The 18,534-nt window shown below is 42.6% G+C and overlaps 1 protein-coding gene across 10 annotated transcripts in view; it reads left to right on the top strand.

The window, feature by feature from the left end:
- Positions 1–18,534, top strand: part of ELMO1 (engulfment and cell motility 1) — a 589,784-nt gene that overhangs the window by 549,036 nt on the left and 22,214 nt on the right. For all 10 annotated transcript variants that reach the window (XM_027539543.1, XM_027539544.1, XM_027539545.1 and 7 more), the window contains 2 exons: positions 7,700–7,812; positions 17,868–17,975. In XM_027539543.1, the coding sequence (XP_027395344.1) occupies positions 7,700–7,812; positions 17,868–17,975 (221 nt within the window). The remainder of the gene's footprint in view (positions 1–7,699; positions 7,813–17,867; positions 17,976–18,534) is intronic.

Below are 18,534 nucleotides of genomic sequence, written 5' to 3'. Positions count from 1 at the left end.
CGTTTCTAGAGTGAAAGCCTATCACCCAGCTGGGCTGTGTTGCATGGAAAGCCAATGAAAGATCTCTACTCAGTTCCTGAAGTCTCAGCAACTCCTTGAGAAAGGCTGGGCAGGGGTAGGCTATGGGGAGGTGGAGACAGGAGGTGCTGGCAGAAGAATCTAAACCAAGAAGTGACCCCGTTACTGATGAGTCCTCTAAGGATTTGCAGCTGAAAAGACTGGCAACTTTTCTAATACTTGGGACAATCTTTTTTGTTTTGTCCATAAAGCTATATTCTATGTAGGCACTCTTGAGTGGCAAGATGTTCTGCTCCAGCCAGAATGAGACTTCACGATAATTAAAACAAGAGGACCATTGAAGTGTCATGGGTGGGAGGGAGTGTGAGCTTGACAGGGAAAGACCCACTGTCTCCCTGCCCCATTGGCTCTGCTTCGCATCAGAACGTCTCATATGGCTATCAGCAGAACATCTCTTGTAGCTATCAACCCAGAGGCCTGAGGTGAAGAATCAGGGGGCTCGTTTTCACAGGACTTTGCATCAGGGGCACTTGCAATGGTTGTGTAATTTCATCTCCATCTTTATGATGTTCTAAACCTTGAACATGCACACTGTTTTAGACTGTTGTTTCCTTTATCTTTTCTTAGTATTGAGCTGTTTATCTTCCTGTGTCCTTTTCTTAGAACTAGGTCAATTTTGTTACCTTATACTTCATAGGAAAGAAAATAGGAAACAGAATGGGAAGTAAGGAAGGTGTTTGACATTTACTCTCATTCTTCCCTCGAAAGACTGAATGTGGCTTCTTCTGAAACCATCTTACATCCTTGGTGTCATGAAGCACCTCTTCAACATCTCTCTCTCTCTGATTCCTTTTCTTTATCCCTGCTTTCTGTTTCTTGCTCCAATATATCTGATATGTTCAGTGCTTGGCGATTTGCAAAGCACCTCCTCATGTTCCTTATGCTATGATCATGTCCTCACACCTGTGTGAGGAAGGCAAGTCTTAATTCTACTTGAGGACCAGAATATAGTCTAGAGAGGAAAGGAACTTGTTGGCAAGTGTAGGATCCAGGACTTGAACTCCAGCCCACAGATCCCTTAGCTAATATTCATTTCCTCTACCAGAGCTGCTTTGCCAAGTGCAAGGCTAAGATGAAGTTTTTAAAAGTGCACAGAAAAAAAAAATAGCCAAGCTATAGCATCTACTGTGTTTGTTTTCAAGCCTTAAGAAGCATCATTAGAAGCTGCAGAGCGGAACTGTGGGCTTTTGTGGGGATGAGGTTAGGCAGCAGGGGAGGGGAAATGCTTCCTCAGGGCCTTTGGTGGCTTATTCGTGCTTAGTCGCTCAGTTGCATGCGACAGTTTGGACCCCATGAACTGTACACTGCTAGGCTCCTCTGTCCATGGAGTTTCCCAAGCAAGAATACTGGAGCAGGTTGTCATTTGCAGTAGGTTTCCATTTCCTCCTCCAGGGGATCTTCCTGACCCAGGGATCAAACCCGCATCTCCTACATCTCCTGCATTGGCAGGCGGGTTCTTTAAACCTGAGCTACCTGGGAAGCCCCTTTGGAAGCTCACATCTATGTAAAACCTAACCCATATCCACAGCAAGCAGCAGGCAGCACTTGTAAGAGGCAGAGCTGGGGTTTTGCTTTGGTCATCATCTATTAATAGAAGAAGATAACAGCCCCTGAATACCAAGTAGAAAGAGCTTTGAATAAACAGCTGACTCCTCAGAGATGCTGTTTATTTCTTTTTTTTTTAATTAAAAGAGTCTGTTATTGAAACATAGTTGACTTGCAATGTCATGTTAGTTTCAGGTGTACAGCAAAGTAATAGATAGATAGATACATTTCACATTCTTTTCCCTTATAGGTTATTACAAAATATTGAATATATTTCCCTATGCTATACAGTGGGTCCTTGCCAATTATCTGTTTTATGCGTAGCAGTGTGTATATGTTAATCCCAAACTACTAATTTATCCCCTTCATCTGCTTTGGTAACCACAAGTGACCATGTCTATGTCTGTGGGTCTATTTCTTTTGGGGGTATAAGTTCATTTATAACATTCATTTTTTTTTTAGATCCCACACATAAGTGATATTAAATGGTATTTGTCTTCCTCTGTTTGACTTACTTCACTTAGCATGATAATCTCTAGGCCCATCCATGTTGCTGAAAGTGGCATTATTTTATTCTTTTTTATGACTTAGTTTATTCTTTTTTATGACTTAGTAGTATTCCATCGTATCTATGCACCACATTTTCTTTATTCATTTCTCTGTCAATGGACATTTACATTGTTTCCATGTCTTGGATATTGTAAATAGTGCTGCTATGAACATAGAAGTGCATATGTTTTTTTGAATTATAGTTTTCTCCACACATATACTTAGGAGTGGGGCTGCAGGATTCTATGGTAGTTCTATTTTTAGTTTTTAAGGAACTTCTCCCAGAGAAGGCAATGGCAACCCACTCCAGTACTCTTGCCTGGAAAATCCCATGGACGGAGGAGCCTGGTAGGCTGCAGTCCATGGGGTCGCTGAGGGTCAGGCACGACAGAGCGATTTCACTTTCACTTTTCACTTTCATGCATTGGAGAAGGAAATGGCAACCCACTCCAGTGTTCTTGCCTGGAGAATCCCAGGGACCGGGGAGCCTGGTGAGCTGCCGTCTATGGGGTCGCACAGAGTCGGACATGACTGAAGCAATGCAGCAGCAGCAGCAGCATACTGTTCTCCATAGTGACTGTATCAATTTATAGTCCTACCAACAGAGTAGGAGGGTTCCTTTTTCCCTACACCCTCTCCAGCATTGATTGTTTGTAGATTTTCATTGATGGCCATTCTGATTGGTGAGAGGTGATTCCTGATGCAGTTTCTCTCTTGCAAGGAGGGACAGAGGCCCTTTGCCCCATCCTGGGACCTACAGTACTGAAATGTTGGATTTCATGTTTGTTTCAGCAGATGTGTGAACACAAGAAGATTTTATTATGCTTTTGACAACAATTCTTAAAGCCTAAAGAGAGTCTTAAGGGACCACTTCAGTTAAGTCCAAAAGGCCAAGTGATTCTAAATTAATGTTTGACCATGACTTTGTTCCAAATAAGACTGTTAAGTGCTTGTCAAGTTCAAATATTTTGCTCCTGCTTTGACTTCATATCTTTACTTCTCAAGGCTCTGCTATGACGTTCTGAAGTTTCATTTCCCTTGCTTTCCAGTAATTATAAGAAACTCTTATCTTTATTTTTATTATTATATACCTTTATGCTTATTGTATAGAGAGAAGCTATGAAAATACAAAAGAAATCTCCTGTATGTATATACATTGGCATCATCACTTGGGCATGGGACTAAAAAGCACCATGGTCCACCAGAGCTCTGGTAAAGTCATAAAAACTTGTCAGAGCTATTTCATGGGGGAGGCCATGAACCAGCCTTATCCCTATCCTGGCCCCTGAAGTAGGCAGGAGGCTACCAGCCTCCAGCTGCTTCTCCAGTGATGCTCTGTCTGTTAGAATGATCTGCTAGACAGGAACTCATTGTAGTTGGATGAAGTCTAAATGCTGCCACAGTGGCTCATGGGATAAACCCACAACAAAGAAAATGCAGAGAACCATGTATGATTGTATTCATTCATTCATTCACTTAACAAGTATGTATTGAGTAACTCCTTCCTGCAAGGTCCCGAGGTGCTGGGACAGGCAGAGAAACAGAGACACTTGGTTGTCCCTGTGCCAGGCTTCAAAGCTGAGATTAGCAGGGATTATCAGGGACTGTGCTTAGTGCCAGGTGAGAGGAAGCGCAGGCGGGTAGATTGTCACAAAAGCACATAGGAGACACATCTAACCCAAGCTTGGGGCTTAGGAATTCATATTTTAGAACTGAAAAGCAACTTTAAGGTCATCCAGTTCAAGCTTTTCATTTTGCAGATTGGGCAGTGGCTGGGCTGGATGGTTGATCTCTGGTGCAGAACACTGCTGACCATCCCCTTCCCCTCACCTGGCTGCTGCACACAGCATGGAAGCAAATCTCAGAGCCACGACAATCCCTCAAGGCGTACATCTCATTTTTATAAAATGTTTATATTTCCTGAGCAGAAAAATGCAAGCTCTGGGTGAACAAATATTTTGGAAGACTGTGTATTCAGTGGGTTGAAGAAGCTCTGTTTTCTTTCTTAGCTCTTGACTAATTATTTCAGAAGAAGGTATTTGTTACTTTCTACCTTGTGTGACTTTACAGGGCAGATAAGTTCATCCGCACAATTGACCTGAGTGGCACCCCACTCCAGTACTCTTGCCTGGAAAATCCCATGGACAGAGGAGCCTGGTGGGCTGCAGTCCATGGGGTTGCCAAGAGTTGGACACGACTGAGCGACTTCACTTTCCTTTTTCACTTTCACACATTGGAGAAAGAAATGGCAACCCACTCCAGTGTTCTTGCCTAGAGAATCCCAGGGACGGCGGAGCCTGGTGGGCTGCCGTCTATGGGGTCGCACAGAGTCGGACACGACTGAAGTGACTTAGCAGCAGCAGTAGCAATGGATATAAAAAGCTTAATAAGTCCCCAAATAGATCATTTGCCATGATGTTGGGGGAGGGGGAGGGGAGCTGCAGGGACAGACACCATGGAAGCAGAGTAGCAAAATGTGGAAAGCGCAGACCCAGGAGCTAACAGACCCGGGATCAGATTCCCAGGCCATCGCTTGCAAATGTGGCTCCTCAGTCAAGTTCTATCACCCATTCTAAACCTGTTTTTCTCATTTCTAAAAACAGTTAATAAAATGTCTACACTGTTGAGTTGTTCAGAGGACTCAGTGAAGTAATACATGAAAAGCCCTTAGTATATGCCCTGCACTTAACAAACACTCTGAGAATTAGTCACTCTTATTATGAGTCGATAACCAGAATTTAACAAGTTGTCTCACTATCAATATAGAAATGGTAAAACTGACACTGTGAATATATTCGTTTACACCTCATCTTATCTCGGAGTGTACAGTACAGGTAGGTGAGGAAGAAAAAGGAAAAGCAGATAGAGCCAGGACTTCCTGTCCTGCAAATCTACATCCTTGTTAAAGACTGGTCACAAGCTTCGCTCATGGCTTTCATAGCCAATGCCAGTGTTCAATGCAGCCTCTGTTCTAGGTGAACACAGGTCCAGAAAGGAGGCTCACCAGTCTAGTGGTGCTGTCTGTCCTCTGCATATGTCACCGTCCTCATTGGGCTTAGACTTGGAATTCTCTTCCGGAAACAGTGCTAGACTTTGAACTGCCCTTCATACACTCATTTATTCTACCTCCATTAATCTTCCTCCTTTTATTTATTTACAAAGCTTTTAGCTAGAAATAGAGGAATATTTATCAAAGCAGAGCTAGTGAACCCATGACCTTGACCTCATTGACCCCAAGCTGAGAATGTCAAAGCCCAATTTCAGCCCATGTTTATTACCAGGATTCCCCCAGAGGTCATATCTCATTCACAGAAACACCATGTAGGGATTACATATGTTTTCCTAATATGAGTGAAGTCTGCAGCTACTGAGCCCATTTGCGGGAAAGAAGAGGACATCACTTACAAAAAAGAAAAAAGCTATTCCATTTCCCTCATTGCCTAAACATGTTTTGGGGTCCTTGGGGTTCATAACAAGAAAAGGTAACCTTTGTAGCAGCAGATCCGCTTATTCTGACAGTCCATCCCCAGAGATGGTTCATAACGGAAGGTGCTATGATGACAACATCTGCCTCTTACACTAAAAATCATAAATCATCAAGTTCTTTCAGTTATTCCTCCTTCTGGTCCTCATCTCTGCATCCTCATCTCCATTTTAATAGTTAACTCTAGCCTAGGAAAACTATTCTTTAAAGGTGCATCTCTAACCTAAGAATGGATGAAATTCCCAGTTTCTCTCTCCCATGATTTCTCCACCTCATTACCCCGACTTGAAGCCAGAAGCAGTGATTTACTGTCATGTGTGACTACCTTGGCTATCTTCCACCTTCTTGTCCATTCAGAGCAGGGTTCATCAAAACTGCAATTCTGAGTCCATTCTGCAAAAACTGAATGCTGATAATAGGTAATGTTAGTGATCTGAATGCCTGAGATGAGACCCTGTGAGACCCACACCAGAAGAGAAAATGCACAGAGAGCAGATGCACCAAGCTGTACCATTGGGGTGAATATCCACATTCAGCTTTAAAACTGGTCAGATGGAACAGTATCAAATGCCCTGGTATTTGAGGCCATTTAAGTCCAAATATGTATCAACAGCTTACTAGCATACCTGGTTAGATGGCCAGATCCTTTCATATCGCTTTTTATTCTTTATTTTTTTCTCAGGAGTGAATAGAAGCAGTTTGCACAAGAAACACTTGATTGTGTACTCCTATTCAGGGCTTCACTTCTGTAAGCTATTTCTCCATCTGTGAGATGGGACTGATGATATTAATACCTGTTCCCACAAGTCGGGGGTTCTTTGGTGGGGAGGAGAGAAGGGTGTTAAATGAGCTACATTTGCCTAGTACACTGCCTGGCTCATAGCACACACTGACTGAATGTGTAGGGCCTTTCATACCTGGGAACAGAATACCACGTGAAGATAGATTGCTTATGATCCAGAGTAGCCCAGAGTTAAGGCTGAAGCTTACGAAAAATGTGAGCCTTGACTACACATGGGCACAAGAAATGTTTGTCCTGAGGAAAGGCGAGAATATTATCTAAGCAAATCCAGAAACGCTTGGCATTCCTGCCCAGCGCTTACAGCTCACTTATACTCACACTATCCCCTTTGGAAGGAAACATTCTTGTTCCCATTTTACGAATGAGGAGAGACTTAGAGGAGCTACATGAAATGCCAGTTATGAGCAGAGCCTAGATGGAAATCCTAATCTTTTGAATTTGGGTCACTGCTTTCAACACTGCTCTGAGGGCTAGACTCTAGGTCTCTCTATACATCTTCAACTAGAAAAACTCTAGCTTTAATATACTCAAATATGAGGGTGCTACCTAAAATTTCACAAGATAAAAAAATCTCTGCTCTTGAGAAAAAAAAAAGGGTTCACAACCCACTGTACTCATCTTTACAGCATAGTACATCTAAACCTAAATTACACTGTATTAGCCTGAGACAAGATGCAAATCCTTAATTTATGCCCTCATTATCCCCATCTCTATGGGCTAAAATCTCGGACAATATGTTATTCCGCTTTGTAAGTGGTCCTTTGCTTCACCCAACACTGTGTTTGCTGTACAATAGTCACCGCATGGTTGTCCATCACTCCTGTTTGGTCAGATCACACATGTAGTCTAGGAGTTTATCTATCTGCTGTACGGAGTAGAATATGACCAGTAATTCATTGTCTCAGAAGAACTAAGTGAATTTTTGCATAAATTTGTATCTGTGACTTTATAAAACAAGAGACAAAATGTCTCTGGAGACATCAGTCTAGAAGAACGTCACTGAAGTGATTGGGGCTCTTGTGGGTATTCTGTAAAAGTCAGAGAATCTATACAGTTACTACAGCAGACAACCCTGTTTACTGATGCTTAATAAATGATTCTCTAAAGCACCAACCTAGGAGGTCTGGGGATGTTCAGGAAAAGATGGAGCTTTTACGCACCTGCCCTCTCTGCCATGGTGCCCTTTCAGACAAGTGCTTTTCTCAAGGTGGGTTGTGGAATATGTGTTTATCCTTTCACAGGGAACTAAAGGAGAAGATCCAGCCAGAAATCTTGGAGCTGATCAAACAACAACGCCTGAACCGCCTCGTAGAAGGGACCTGCTTTAGGAAACTCAACTGCCGGCGGAGGCAAGGTATTGTTTCCAGACCTAGCAAGGAAGAACAGTGGCCTGCTCCCTAAGGAATCACATGGGTATGGGTGTTCGTTTAAGGGTCGGCTAAGCAGCATTGTACTCAGAATAAGAATAGCTCTAACTTATTCCAGGTAAGTTTTAATTTCCCATGTAGACCCAGGAAGAATCAAAATCTAAAATCAGCAGAAGACCCGTGGAACTGAAGAGTCACCTGAACCATTTCATGTCTCATGTCTGCCAGAAGTGGTCCCACAACAGCTAACATTACTGAGTGTTTACCATGTGCCAGGCTCTCACTTGACCCATGTTAATGCATGTCATCTTCCCAGTAACCTTAGGAAGTAGCTACTGTGATTACACCCGGTTTACAGATAGATAAACTAAGGCAGTGAGGGAAACTAAAGCAGTGGGGTACAAAGTAACTTGCCCAGTCACAGAGAGTAGGGATTTAAACTCCAGCATCTCTCTGGCCCTAACCTTTAATGATTCACTATGCTGTCAGGAGTTCTAGCATCCACTGTTGGTGATTTGATCTTGGAATTTTCAGCATGGATGGCCCTTGTTTTCAAATCCCCATACTGATTCTCTTCCAGGTCAGAATATTTTATTCATAGTATAAGTAACAGTGAACCACGGTGGGATAGAATCAGTTTTCATAATCTTGCAAGAGAAATTTCTGAATTGTCTTTATAAATTTTAATCCCAAAATATTGAGTCCAAATGGGTTCCATTAAACTAGTTCCAGTAGATGGGAAGCATGTCCAGCTGTTTCTTAGCCAGGAAGGTAAACTCCTTTGATTGCTTTCTTGACATATGGCTAATTGCAAAGTCAAAGTATTCGTATTCATACTGTCCTAGAAACAAATAGAAAATAAAATTGAAATATAAAATTCAGGGAGAGGTGAAGAGATTGGGGAACAGTCAGGAAAAAGAATAAGCATTAGCAACTGTACCAAGAACAAACATCAGTTATGGCCCTGGAGAAACCCTGGCAGATATTTTTGAAATCTGATGGATGCCCTGCTTAGACACAGCGCCCGTCCACTAATGACATACATCACTTCATGTTTATACTGAGCCCATCCTCCCGGCCATTTACTTTTAATGGCTTTGTGCTGAATATTGAGTAAATTCAAAGTATTTCAAATGCAACCATTAAAAATCATATTAAGAAACGTCCAAAGGCAGAACTTCCTTGACAAATGAAAATGCAGGTCATTCCCAGGGGATAAGAAACCCTCACTGATGACAGTGAGCTTCAGGCTGGGCCTCAGGAGAGGACAATGGGCAGAATAAGAAAGAGCTGAGTTACAGCTGGGACTGAGAAAGGCTCACAGTAGGAGGAGGGCACTTACCTCTTCCATTCAGCCATGGAAGGACTGGCTCACTGCTCCTTCTTTGCTGCATCACCTGCATTTGGGCACCTTCATCAGAGTGGATGGTGCTCCAGGAAAAGAGTGTGGTACAGTGAGGAGAACAGGAGCCCTGGAGCCAGATACAGTGAGTGCCATCCGGCCTCTTCCTCTGTCCAGCTCCATGACCTTGGGCAGTTCCCCCATGAAATGGGGATAACAATGCCTGTCTCTTGAATTTACTGTGAGGAAGAAAAGTGGTCATGAATGCATCTCTTAGAAAGCAGCTAAAAAGGGGGGGGTGGGGTGGGGGGGAGTAGAAGGTAGTTACTCTTTTATTCTGGAAGACCCTGTAGGAAAGAACAAGGAGCTGGGGGTGAGAAGGCTTGGTTCTAGGCTTCTCAACTCGGTGAGGAACCACCTGAGTGTCTTTTGGCAGGACACATGACCTCTCAGGTCCACAATTTCTCATCCGTTAAGTGGGAGTACAAGATCAGATGATCTGTTATTTCAGTTAGCCTGATTGTCTGTTATATGCCCTGATCACCTCGTTGCCTTTGGCAAAATCAATAGTCAGGGTGTATTGCCCACATTAGGTAATTTATAAAGTTTTTATGTACTTGACACTGGGGAGAGAGCACGAAGTGGGGGAGGGGAAAGGTAGCAAATATACCCATGCCACCAAATGCCCCCATTCATGGCCAGCTATTGATACAATTCTTCTGAATATAATAATAATTCAAAGAAGCTAATTTAACCTTCCAGTCTACTCCACCACAAGACTTCCTTTTCTAGGCTGAAATGAGTAGATTCTATTAGAATAATTCTGTTTCTAGATGTCATAATTACAGTTTTTTTGGCCAAAAAAGCGTTATTTCCAAATGTTCAACTTTTTCAGTTTTCTAAAAATGAATTACCTAATGAACAAAAAATGATTAGCATCTAGACTATAAATTTATTAGTTAAACTCCCTAGGGAGCATGACCATCTGTGTTTAGTATAAAATCATCCTTCCGAGTGCAGAAAGGAAGGCTTTTTGGGGTTTGGTAAATTGATTTAAAATCTGGTGACTAGCTTTGTGTGCTTAAAAATAGAGATTCAAAGCAGACTGTGCTGAAATTGGTTTCCTATCACCCCATCCAAACATTCCATTCAGATTTACACACATTAATGAGGACATGGAGAAGGCAATGGCAGCCCACTCCAGTACTCTCGCCTGGAAAATCCCATGGACGGAGGAGCCTGGTAGGCTGCAGTCCATGGGGTCGCTAAGAGTCAGACACGACTGAGCGGCTTCACTTTCACTTCTCACTTTCATGCATTGGAGAAGGAAATGGCAACCCACTCCAGTATTCTTGCCTGGAGAATCCCAGGGACGGCAGAGCCTGGTGGGCTGCTGTCAATGGGGTCGCACAGAGTCGAATACAGCTGAGGCAACTTAGCAGCAGCAGCAGCAGCAGGTGTAAAATTATTTGAGAAGTAAAATTATTTCTCAAAGTCCTTTTGAGAAAGGTAAGATATGAGACGGGGACACCCATGAAATATATCCCTGGTTAAAGAGCAAGTACAAAGGGCCCATGTATGACCACACTCCCTCTAAACTTGTCCGACAGGGAGTTAGACACAGATGAGTGGATTTACGTATTAACTTTCTAGGGGAAAGTAGGAAAGAGGCTCCTGTCCACCCAACTGGAAAGGGGAGGAGCAGATGTAGAGCCCTTTATCATGCCATGTTTGGCTAGAAGGTCCCTGAGTTTCTACTTGCCCATCATTCTGTCTGCCTCATTTGCAACTCTGCTGCTTGGTTAGTCCAATAGAGATATATACAAATGTGGATTTCTGGGAATTGTGACCACAGAAGAACTGAGAAGCAGTAAATCATGGGAGATGCACCATGCTGCGTCCATGTCCTGCCTCCCTGCCTGGTAGCTGGTTAGCCTTGGGCAACCTAATAAATCTCTCTGTGCTTCTCTTTCCTCATCTGTCAAGTGAAGACATCAGTTTCTACATCAAATTGTTTCGAGAGTTAAATAAAATCAGGCATGCATAGCGCTTAGTCTAGCGCTCAGCACATTGTCAAACATTCATTAATGATATTTAGTATTTTAATTTATAGTTACTCAGAATATACATTCTTATTTTTTGATTTTTAAAGATTTTTTTTTTGGATGTGGACTATTTTTAAAGTCTTTACTGAATTTGTTACAATACTGTTTCTGTTTTACGTTTTGTTTTTTTGGCCACGAGGCATGTGGGATCTTAGCTCCTCAACCAGGGATTGAACGTGCATTGGAAGTCTTAACCACTGGACCACGAGGGAAGTCCCTAGAATATAGGTTTTTAAACATAGGCCATGGACTGGTAGTGACTGTCATATATCTGCTTCACTCTGTCCCGCACTCACTGTGGAGTGTGAAAGGCTTTTGTCCACAGTCCTTTATGATAAATTTGCCTTGTATCTGTGTTCCCTGGGCTTCTCAAGAGAGTTTTAATGAAATCTCAGAAGCTGCCTACATTCAAGCCATTATTTGCTTCGTGAGACTCTATAGGCTCAGAACTGCCTCCTATTTTCCTTCCTTTTCAGAGATTAGCGTCTTTCAGAATCACTTGCATTGAATAGTCTTGATTAGAGCCCAGGGCTACACATTGGAGTGTCATTTTCAAGAAATCATAGCATGAAATTTCTACTTCTCTTTAAAGACAGTGCCCATTTTGTTGACCAGCATCCCTTCTCTAAGCATTAACTTGACAAATATAACTTGAAACCCAGGGATGAACAAAACATGCACCCAGAGGAGTTGGCGTGCTCCTGCACTTCAGCCACAGTTGCTGTACCTGCCTTGCCCTTTCATTTCACTCCAGAGACCTGCAGTCAAGTGGTACATTCAGCCCATTTGGGGGCACCTGTTGTTTCTTCCTCTTGGACTTAAGTGTTCTTTTAATATTCCATTAAACTTTATCATCAATGGCACCCCACTCCAGCACTCTTGTCTGGAAAATCCCGTGGACGGAGGAACCTGGTGGGCTGCAGTCCATGGGGTCGCGAAGAGTCAGACATGACTGAGCCACTTCCCTTTCACTTTTCACTTTCCTGCATTGGAGAAGGAAATGGCAACCCACTCCAGTGTTCTTGCCTGGAGAATCCCAGGGACGGTGGAGCCTGGTGGGCTGCCGTCTATGGGGTCGCACAGAGTCGGACACGACTAAAGCGACTTAGCAGCAGCAGCAGCAAACCTTATTATAACTCATTTTTACAAAAAAAGGCAAATATGTATAAAATGTACATTGTCAAAAGAATAAAAGCCAGATTATTTTCAGGAAAAAAGCACTTTCCAATAGATCAGAATAACAGATAATCATCCAGTAGTGTGGATGAGAGGGGTTACTGTTAACTGAAAGATACCAAGGTACTGATACTTGAGAGCTGGCTCTGTGAAAGATGAATGACAGGTACTCTATATATGTTTTACTCATATAACTTTTAGTGTTATCTAACAAAGGAACCATAGGAGTCCATAAGGATTTTTATAATTTGGCCAAGACTCCATAGCTGATGTGTCAAGGCCAGGTGTGTAACTAAGGTTTGTGGACTCCAAAGCATCAGTTAAGCTAAACCATCTTGAAGATGTCTTCAGGGCTCTGGAGTTATCTTTTGCTGTGAAACAAGAGTCTCCGGGGAGGCAGAATTCTGACTCAAAACAGGAGTCTCTATTCTGAAAAATGTTCAGTGTAGTGAGGAAGATTTGAAAGGCAGAATGACCTTCATTCTGTATCTGTGGTTGTTGTCTTCCTTCACCGAACTCAAGAATATTTCCCTTTAAACACATCGCTAGGATCGCTGATGTTTTTGTAACGTGGGAAGGTTTGAAGCGGACCTTCCCCTGAGCACACCGAAGACATTGCACATTTTAGGTTAACCTAGGAAAGACTCAAAATCTTAGTGGAAATGCCATAAGAATTGGCTTTAGTAAAGGTCACTTGTCTCCCAAACACAGGATTCTTAGGGCCCCCTGGGCCAGCAGCCAGCTGCCAGCTGTAGGCTTTGCACACAATACAAGGATGTCCCTGAGTCCATGATAGAGTCAATCAGGACTCAGTTCTTGCTGTGGCCTGTGCCTCACTTTACAAACCACATTTCCTACTCAACAATGGTAGCTATTATTCAGCTTGCCCATCTGCCCTAAAGACCTGCTGGCCAACTCTACACTCATCTGCACTTTGGATACAAAGACAGGCAGTGAACTGTACTGTTCCGTATGGCTACCTATGGCTATTTGAGTTAATTAAAATTAAATAAAACTCAAATTTTCTTTCCTTACTATTAAATAAAGCAGGTACAGAGTATTTGCAGTGGTGCAGAAACTTATATCAAATATTACTGCAAGAATTACAGTTGTCAGGGGTGATTAGCTCCATAATGATCTATGTGACATTGGGAATAACTTTAATCAGCCCTGGAGACCTTCTTACCAGGCTGTGAGCTTTGAAACCAGCTTTTCTCTCTGATCCTTCAGATACACACACATGCACACACACACACACACATACATACACACAGGGAAAAAAGTGAAGCACAAAATTATCTCCATATTTTCAGTTTTTTAGTTTGGGGAGTTAAAAATGGCTATTGATGTAGTAACATTTGTAATTGACTGAAAGACCTCCATATTAACTCATGCTTTCTCTTTAAAGGCTAGTAAACAATCTTCGCTAATGTTCTCACTGCTTCTTGCTAATTGCTTTTAGTGACACAATCCACTCATTCATTGCCCAAAGGGATTGGGGAACTAGTAACATCATGCTGGGTTTTGAAAAGAAAATACATGTTTTGCTTACCATAAAAGAAACTGCAAATCAAGCTGCCACCAGTGGCTAACACTGAAACTGTCTCACCCAACAAGTCAGTGTGCTATGCTGGCTGGAGCCGGCCTCTCTGCTTCCTTTATAGCTGCTCTGCCTTCAAGACAGACACACAAGTTACGATGCCTCTAAACCTTCCCGGAGCTAATGACTCCAGCCTTTATCCCGAGGGAGAGACTGGCTCAGTATCCACCCATTTGTCTATGAATCAAAACAACCTTCCCAAGCCCTTCAGCCCTTTTTCCAATATTCTGTCCTCCATCCAAGACTTCTTATTTGATGGGAGGAGCAGAACACATCACTCACATTGATGATGCACAGATCTTTTGCTCTCTGCCATTTTAGTGGTAGACAGAGAAAGAGGAACTTCTGTGGGATAAGAGAAGAGGTAGTCAGAGGTAGAAGGAAAACCAAAAGACAGTGTGTCTTAAAAGTCCAGAGATTCCAGGGCAGAAGAAGAGGGTGGGACAAATTGGGAAAATTTTTTGACATATATGCACTACCATGTGGAATATAGATAGCTAAAGGGAACTGCTGTATAACACAGGAAACTCAACTCAGCGCTCATGATAACCTAGAGGGGCGGGATGGAGCAGGGCAGCAGGGAGGTGTGGGGGTGGGAGGGAGATTCAACATGGAAGGAATGTATATATACATATAGTTGATTCACTTGATTGTACAGCAAAGACTAAAGCAACATTGTAAAGAAATTATACTCCAATAATAATAAATAAATACATAAATAAATATATACACACCAGGGATTTCCGGTGCCCATGCATGCTCAGTTAAGTCCAACTTTTTTGCAACCCCATGGACTGTAGCCTGCCAGGATCCTCTGTCCATGTAATTTTTCAGGCAAGAATACTGGAGTGGGTTGCCATTTTCTTCTCCAGGAATCTTCCCAATGCAGGGATCAAACCCATGTCTCCTATGTTGGCAGGCAGATTCTTTACCACTGAGCTACCTGGGAAGCCCAGGGATTTCAGATCTGAAAACAAAGAAAAAAAAGAAGTCAAGAGAATTTAGTCCTCTGGAAGGAGGAAAATCTGTCAGCTCTAGACTGTAGTGTTATGGTAGATTTCCAGGTTTCCAGGTAGCCTTTTGTGTTTCTTTAAACAAACAGCGACTACAACATTGCAAAGATGATTGTCTTCAACCCTCATGATAAGTAGCCACTGATTTCAGTAGTCTCTGAATGTTGTTGCACAAGAGATCTCTCCTTTTCCTGTTTTTCCTTGTAGTACAGGCAGAGTTGCTGAGTCACTGTCCATATTTCCCAGACCTGAGACACAAGTGTTTCCACCATCTTTCTTTAAGTTGCCACTGAGAACTGCGGGAGCTCCTTCTCCTTGAGCTTTTCGGCTTTGTCCCTCGTGCTTGCCTTTCATCCTGATGACTTTTGCTACATCCAGTAGAGTCCTGTGAGCACTGTAGGCACTCTGCAAATAGTCATTGGAGAAACAGACTCAACCTATTAACTAGACAAGCTATGGAGGTGTATGCAGCAAATTTCTGAAGTGTTGCAAATGAATGTAAATTGTGCATTTAGCTCCACAATATATGTTTGTACCACTTAAATTTCCTAATGCTCCCCCAAATCTGTTGAGGATGACAGTCTTCTTTGATTATGCCATATTGACTCCTGGGCTTCATGTTAGCACTGCTAGTCTCTTGAGTTTACCTCAGCTTGAGAAGTGAGGGATTTCTAGAAAGAACAGGCTTACTCAAAATAAGACCAGCATGTCCAAGTGCTACTGCTCACCAACTTCCCTCCCAGCTTTCTGTTACCCTATTACAGTTGCTCACTTAGCCAAAGTCCCACCTCAGAGGTAGCAGGGGAAGGAAAGCACTATAGAAAGTTTTTCCAGCTGTGGTCATCACAGTTTATTTAGACAAGGTGGAAGGTCCTTTGGGATGAAGAGATCTTTATAGTCCATCATGCCAGGCCCCTGAGAACGCTATTGGTACTCATGGCTGAAGCTTAGCCCACTCCTATCAAATTGCAGTTTTCCTATTGTGAATTACAAGTCAAATTCTCAAATATGTTCTCCTCATGGAAAGCTGCCTAATTGAAGTGGTTATGAATTATTCAGGGAATGATTTTATTTTCTCCCTTTGAAACGCCCTCCCTGTGTTGAGTGTATATATATAACAGAATTTTGAAAATTTAGCAATTCCAGATGTTTTCCTAGCCTTCAAATAACTTTTTCTTTCCTCTCAAATTTTTCCACTGGAGTTTAGATTTTTTTAAATCTATGGATTGCTGTATACAGACTACATTCAGGAATTCTCAAACCCTATTTATACTTGAGAAAGGAATCACAGAGGCATTTTGCTTTTGTGGATCAAGTTGGGTGTTTCCTTTGTTCACTGTGTGACTTTTGCCTCCATCTTTAAAACCTGGTTTTCTACTAAAAGAATTGTAGTTAAGACATACTTTTTGGTGAAAGCAATTTTAGATAAAAGAACATTTTTGTTAAATGTTATAGAGAGCTTTCTGGTCAGATTGGCAATTTGTATTGGGAGACAGAGTAATGGGGTGATTTGACCCAGGCCACTATGCTTGCCAACCACGTAATTGCACAAAGGGTGTACAGGTCATGGATGTTTTGTGACTTACACATCTTGACTGAGTCCTTTTGGGTCTTCATTTATCAATTTAGCCAGTAGCAACTGTGCAGCTTCTACATGGCAGGCATTGTGCCAAGGGATTGGTGCTGTGCAATCATGAAGGCCATGGCTGTCATCGGAGAGCCTTGGCTTTGTACACTGTCGGGACTGTTAAGTGTCCTGGAGTCTTCTTCTTTTGTTAATAACTGTTTATCATGTCCCCACTGGGCAAGTTGCTTGCCTAAGCTCTATGGCAGATAATGGGAATACTAAGGGATTTAACACGAGGGCACCAACCATCAAAGGAGACGCTGGAGCAGCTAAGAGGGTGGGGAGAGTCCCCTTGGCTGCAGTAATCACAGAGGGCTTCCCAGAGAAGGCAGCATCTACCCCAGCCCTGAGAGCTACACAAAGATCACTCTCACAATTTAAGTTTCTCATCTAGAAAAAGCACTCTTTACCTCCTTCTCACTACCTCACAAGCTCATTCAAAAATTGTTATTACATTTTGAGGGAGCAGATGAAGTTAAGCTGAGGGAGTTATTTATAAGGATGATCCTAAGGTACTGGTCAAGCCTGTTCAAGGGAACTAAACTCTACGAATTAGAGAAGAGATGAATGTGACATCCTCATTCTTGGATACATTTCTGACTTGGGGTGGTTCCTCATGAATCCCACCCCTTGTGTATGGATTACTAGCATCCTAATAATATATTCATGATTAGTTTGTGTGTACAGGCCTCAGGGGTGAAGGCCTTACTATGCCAGCTGAGATATGGCACAAACATCTCAATAGTCTTAGAATCTCACAGAAGGAAGTGGAAGCAGAAAAGTTCTGAGAAAGCTCTTTTTTCTTCATCTCTCTCCCTACTTTGTCAGGCCCAACTGAATAATTAATCATGCCCTCATCATTATAGATATTGATGAATTACTCCTCTGGAAGTCACCACCTCAGACTTGTTGCCATTGTCCTCAAAGGATCTGGTAACTTTCCCAGTGGCACCAAATGTCTACGTGGAAGGCAGGAGCTAACTGCATATGAAAATGGAGAAGGGACTGACCGCCAGGGCTCTTAGAATTCATTCCTTTCTGAGGATTTAAAATCAAAGAAACTGCCTATTCTCTCAGGAAAGGCTCTGAGGAAATAAGGATGTCAATATTTTTTAAAAATCAGAATCACTTACCTGGTAAATCTGCATTTTCTTTTTTTTTTTTTTTTCCTTCCCTCAGACAAGTTTTGGTATTGTCGGCTTTCACCAAACCACAAGGTCCTGCACTATGGAGATCTGGAAGAAAGTCCCCAGGGAGAAGTGCCCCATGATTCCTTGCAGGACAAACGTAAGTGTCTCTTCTGTGTAGGAGGCTTGAGTTTTGGTTGGTTGGTTGTTTCCTGGTCACAGAACATCATACAGAAAGACTATTAACCTAAGTAAACCCATTGGACATGGCCCACCTTGCTGAGTCCTGGCCTGAGCCGTCTCATCAAGCACAAGACCTTGGTGGATTTGTGGTTTGGGAAAGGAATACTCACACATCTGTCCTGAAAGATACAACTCTAGAACTCCAACATCTGCTTTTATATTACTTGTCCATGTGCTGTTCTAAGAAACAAAACCAGCATAAACCTGATTGTCAGCTGTCTTTTTCTGATGATCCAAAATAATCTCACCTGAATTGTGTGTTTGATACCCTACCACTTTTATTCATTATAGTTGACTGAATGGTGGCTCAGTGGTAAAGAATTCGCCTGCCAATGCAAGAGATAAGGGTTCGATTCCTTGGTCAGGAAGATCCCCTGGAGAAGGGAATGGCTACCCACTCCAGTATTCTTGCCTGGGAAATGCCATGGACAGAGGAGCCCGGCAGACTACAGTCCATGGGGTCACAAAAGAGTCAG

This window comes from Bos indicus x Bos taurus, chromosome 4 (genome assembly GCF_003369695.1).
Source record: "Bos indicus x Bos taurus breed Angus x Brahman F1 hybrid chromosome 4, Bos_hybrid_MaternalHap_v2.0, whole genome shotgun sequence".
NCBI lineage: Eukaryota > Metazoa > Chordata > Mammalia > Artiodactyla > Bovidae > Bos > Bos indicus x Bos taurus.
Note: the sequence above shows the minus strand (reverse complement) of the source record. Positions and strands in the feature narration are given on the sequence as shown.